Raw genomic sequence first — 4,824 nt, forward strand, 5'->3', positions numbered from 1 at the left:
CTTCAGAAAACTGGCAAGGCCTAAACCACAAGGATGAATATATCTTATGTTCTAAGTCTGTCCGTTTGGGATTTAAACTATTCCAAGTCTGGGAGAGTACACCCTGGAAAAAAAAAAAGCACAGCTAAAACAGATGAGATAGAAAGTACCCACAACTTAAGACAAGAGCGTATGTACATACAGATCCTTACTGGAACCACAGAACGTACTGAATGAGGGCCATTCCATTTCGGTTTTCTTTTCCTCTTAAAACCCTATTATCTAGCAATAAGTTAAGTTAAAGACAGACAGCTCCACTTGCATTCACCTACAGAGCAGTCCATATGCCAGTGTGAGGCTGCTATTCCAATACCAGCACAGCTAGCCTGACTTTCCACTAGTGGTATTTTGGCAAAAATGTCAAAGAGGCGATCAAAGACAGGACAGGTCGTGGGTTTCTCCCTAGGAAGGTCGTCCCTCCCTTTCCCTCCCCCACCCGACCCCAACTCATGGGAAAAAATAAAGACTGCAGTAGTAGCGTCAGCGTGCGCTGCCAGTCCACCTGGGGGCCTTAATTGTTGCCTTCTCCACCATCGTCGTCTTGCTGATCGCTTGTCCAGAGCGTGAGGTTGTCACGGAGGAGCTGCATGATGAGAGTGGAGTCCTTGTAGGAGTCCTCGTTGAGAGTGTCGAGCTCGGCAATGGCATCGTCGAATGCGGTCTTGGCCAAGTGGCAGGCTTGCTCGGGGGCATTCTGGATCTCATAGTAGAAAACGGAGTAGTTAAGAGCCAGGCCTAATCTAATGGGGTGAGTCGGCTGCATGTGCTCCTTGCTGATCTCGTGGGCTTCACTGTAGGCCTTCTCAGATGACTCCACGACAGTCGCCCTCTTCTCTCCGGTGGCTACTTCAGCCAGGTAGCGGTAATAGTCCCCTTTCATCTTCAGGTAAAACACTTTACTCTCGTACTGGGTCTCGCTGCAATTCTTGATCAGGTAGTTATCCAGCAGGCTCAGCACATCCTGACATACCGCCTCCAACTCCTTCTCTATTTTCTCACGGTACGCACGAACCATCTCTATCTTCTTCTCATTTCCATCTGCGGAAGTCTTCTGCTCAATGCTACTGATGACCCTCCAGGAAGAACGGCGTGCCCCAACGACATTCTTGTAGGCCACAGACAGGAGGTTTCGTTCTTCATTGGACAGTGGCTCATTCAGCTCTGTCACCTGTCAGGAGGAAAGAATAAAGAACTGTTATGGTCCGGATGATGTCAACTGGGTTAATCATATCTTTATGCCACTATAACACAACAGAATTATCAGCTTAAAGTGATTAGCAGACAGACGGAGAAGTTATGCTGTGTGGGTGTAGGCAAGGGAGGTGGAGGGGGAATGAGTAACAAAGAAGGGGAAAAAATGCAGCTGGATCAATGGTGCTTGAACCCCAGCTTCTTCCCTAAAAAAGGACACAGGCTTATCACATGCTGTTCCATGAAAGAACTGTTAAGTCCAGGTCTGAGATGACAAGCCAATTCTGACCTGAGTTATAAAATGTCAACAGTTCTCTCGTGTGCCATGACATACATGCCAATGCTAGGTAGGGACTTTCAGAAGAGACGGCTCAGCAACGTTTCAAGAAAACAGGATGGTGGACAGCTTCCTCCTAATCTCCCTTTCTACTCAGCTTCAGTCTCATCACTTTCTTTTCTTTTTTTTTTTTTAAATAATTATTTATTTTATTTTATTTATTCATTTATTTTATTGTTTTCAGAGAGAGACAGAGGGTGAGAGTGAGAGAGAGAGGAAGTGAGAAAGCAAGCCACCAGATTCAGAACTTGAACCCTGGTCGGCCATGTGGGAGTGTCCAGCGCCTTAACCACGCCACCTGCTGGTCCCAGTCTCATCACTTTCTAGCAAGAAAAGACAAGTCAACTTTGAGTTGACTTCTAAAAAACAAGGCTTTTCTGCTCATATGCTGATGGTATGAATTACAAACTTCAAAAAAGATGTCAAAATTGGGGGACAGCAGGTGGTGTGGTGGTTAGGGGTGCTGGACTCCTACATGGCTCACCAAAGTTTGAATCCTGGACCTGGTGGCTTGCTTTCTCACTTTCCCTCTCTCTCTCTTTTTATCTCGCTCTCTCTCTCACTGTTCCTCTCGGGTCAAATTAAAAATAAATAAATAAAGTAAAAAAAAAAAAAGTTGGGAGCATGGCATTCAGTTTGATCATCGTAATAGTTTGGGCATTCAGGGAACATGAATTTATGACAGTGCCTGGCAATCTAATCAGCAGTACAAAAGGATGGAGAGGATAAGTAAAATATATCTGAGCTGAGGTGGCCAATGGGAGTTAACACCTCGTTTAATGTGGGTCTCTCTCTCTTTCTTTCTCTCTCTCGCTTTCTTTTTTGAGGTTTATCTTCGTCATCTCAAAGACTAATCACCTTGAGGAAACCAACATCAGACCAAGGGGCTATGGATTCATGGTTCCAAACAACTGACTATGGTAACAACATTAAGTGCTATTTATTTAGTTTATCTGATTTCTGTGATATTGCAGCCACATGCTATCTCATGAAATGTCTGACAACCATACAAAATAGGAAGATTGTTGGGAAAGTCATAATGGATTTTTCTGTTTTTCTTTTTTTTCTTAAAGAGATTTTTGTTACTGGGCATGTGTGCCCACCAGAGAGACAGAGACAGAAAGTGAGAAATCACCCCCAAACCCACCCCCGAGGGGATGGCCACACTGCAATCCCTTCTTCTCCATTCTCCTCTTGGGATTTTGGGCACATACGCACACATGCCTGGCACTGAGTTTCAAGCCACCAGGTCCAGGACTCAAACCTGGTCGGCCAAGTGTGAGCCCAGTGACGTAATCACTAGCCATCTGCCAGCCTCATCTTTCTGTTTTTCTATGCAAAGAAAAGGATCATGACTTTCTTGACAACCCAACAGCTTATTTTATAAGGATAGAACTCTTTTATTCCTGTTCTGAGGTCACATCCATGAACAGTCTGGTTAACTACAGCTTCTATTGTATCTAAACCTTGGTATATTAAGTCAACCACTAAATCACATTAGGAAACCCAGGTCATTTGCTCTTTGGTTAAGTCCTGCAGAAGAATGGATACTTCCCAAGCCACTGCCACCTCTCATGTACCTATGATCCAAGTTAACTGCAAAAATTTTCACATTTTCCCATTCCTCTGTGCTTGACTTAAAATATTCTCCAGGGTTCCTGCCTGGCAAACACAGAACTACCAAGAAGTCAAGTTAACATGCACAACTTCTATGAAATCTTTTCTTCCCTTACTCTCTTCCCAACTCCAATTACACTGGCTACTCCTTCCACTGAGTGCTCACTAGTCCCTGTGTAGGTATCAGCCGTAGCACCCGCACGACACGACTACTTACAGATGTGGAAGGTAGGGGGATAGATAGAAAGTCCAAAAGACACACTAAGCTATTTTGGGAGGTGCAATACCAAGAGATTTTCCTGTCTGAATCATATACATTTCGTCTATTTTTCAGTTTTACAAATAAGGGTGGGAGAGATATGCTTACAGAAACAGGCTATAGTCACTAATTCAAATAGTATCTAATCTGAAAGCTACATCAGAATATAACCAAGCCATACTTACTCGTTTATTATAAGCAGTACATTCTTAATGCTTTCTAACCTGATTAGTGTGGGGTTTTTTTGTTTTTGTTATAAGGAATGTGTGCTCACCAGACACAGAGAGAGGGGAAGTGAGAAAGCACCCCCACCCAGGGGGTGGAGAGGTGGCCACATCACAGCTCCCTCTATTCCACTTTCCCTTCAGGATTTGGGCACATATGCACACAGGCCCGGCATGTTTTTCAAGCCACCAGGTCCAGGATTCAAATTGCTCAGGTGGCCATGTGGGATTCAGCTGCCTTAGCTGTCATGCCACCAGGTAGCCCATTGTTTTTGTTTGTTTTTTAAGTTGATCTTTTACTCATTTTCCATACTGAGAACAGTACTCCTACATGGCCTAAATGAAATAGAACAGAGTGTGAAAGAACAGGGTTTTGGTGGTCCTGGAATTCAGAGCACAAGAAAACCAGGAAAGAGATGCTTTTTGCTCCACAAGCCCCTGGTACAAACACCTCTTGTGAATGAATACAGGGGTTCTCACCGGCCATGCGACTCTTTATATATAATCAACCCTTCATATTTTCAACCCTCAGGCCACGCTCACTCGTTCTGAAGTATGTACAAACAACCCTGAAGACGGGTTTCCCTAGTTCCACCTTCTAAGTGACCTTGGGACCAACTGAATTCATTTCTCTAGGCCTCAGGTTTCTCATCTGTAAGACAGATTTCTGCCTTTCTCATAAGGTCATTCAGATAGACAAAGTGCAATGTGAGCAATTACTTCGGACAATACCTTGAATAATTTCATTGTAATTCTCACCACAGGAGGTCTCCATCTCTTACACAACTACCTCCCAGTTTATCTTCCTATACATCTGAGTATCTCTTCTTTCATCTTCTAAGCTGAACTTTCCTTAGCTACCTTACTCTCTTCCTTTCTTATAATCTTTAGTAGCATATAGCCCGAAAAAAACAGTCCCCAGACTGGCACTGAAACCAGCTGAGGCCTTTGGTGGCCGGCAGCACTCAATCCAGAAGATTCCAGCCTAGACTATGCAGGCACTGAAGACCAGCCCCCCCACAGTGCAACCTAATCACAGTCCCCCATGCCCAAAGCTGAGTGGCAGAGGTCATGGGGATCAAGTTCTGGCCTTTCCCCTAAATCATGCTGTCCTTATTTCAAGAGCCAGAACTATTTAAAGCTCAAATGACTTCAGC

At 44.3% G+C, this 4,824-nt stretch overlaps 1 protein-coding gene across 1 annotated transcript in view; it reads right to left on the reverse strand.

The window, feature by feature from the left end:
- Positions 1–233: 233 nt before the first annotated feature.
- Positions 234–4,824, reverse strand: part of YWHAG (tyrosine 3-monooxygenase/tryptophan 5-monooxygenase activation protein gamma) — a 32,761-nt gene continuing 28,170 nt past the window's right edge. Inside the window, exon 2 of the mRNA XM_006155641.3 lies at positions 234–1,207. Within this exon, the coding sequence (XP_006155703.1) occupies positions 551–1,207 (657 nt within the window). The 3' untranslated portion in view covers positions 234–550. The remainder of the gene's footprint in view (positions 1,208–4,824) is intronic.

Source organism: Tupaia chinensis, unplaced genomic scaffold (assembly GCF_000334495.1).
Source record: "Tupaia chinensis unplaced genomic scaffold, TupChi_1.0 Scaffold000465_1, whole genome shotgun sequence".
NCBI lineage: Eukaryota > Metazoa > Chordata > Mammalia > Scandentia > Tupaiidae > Tupaia > Tupaia belangeri.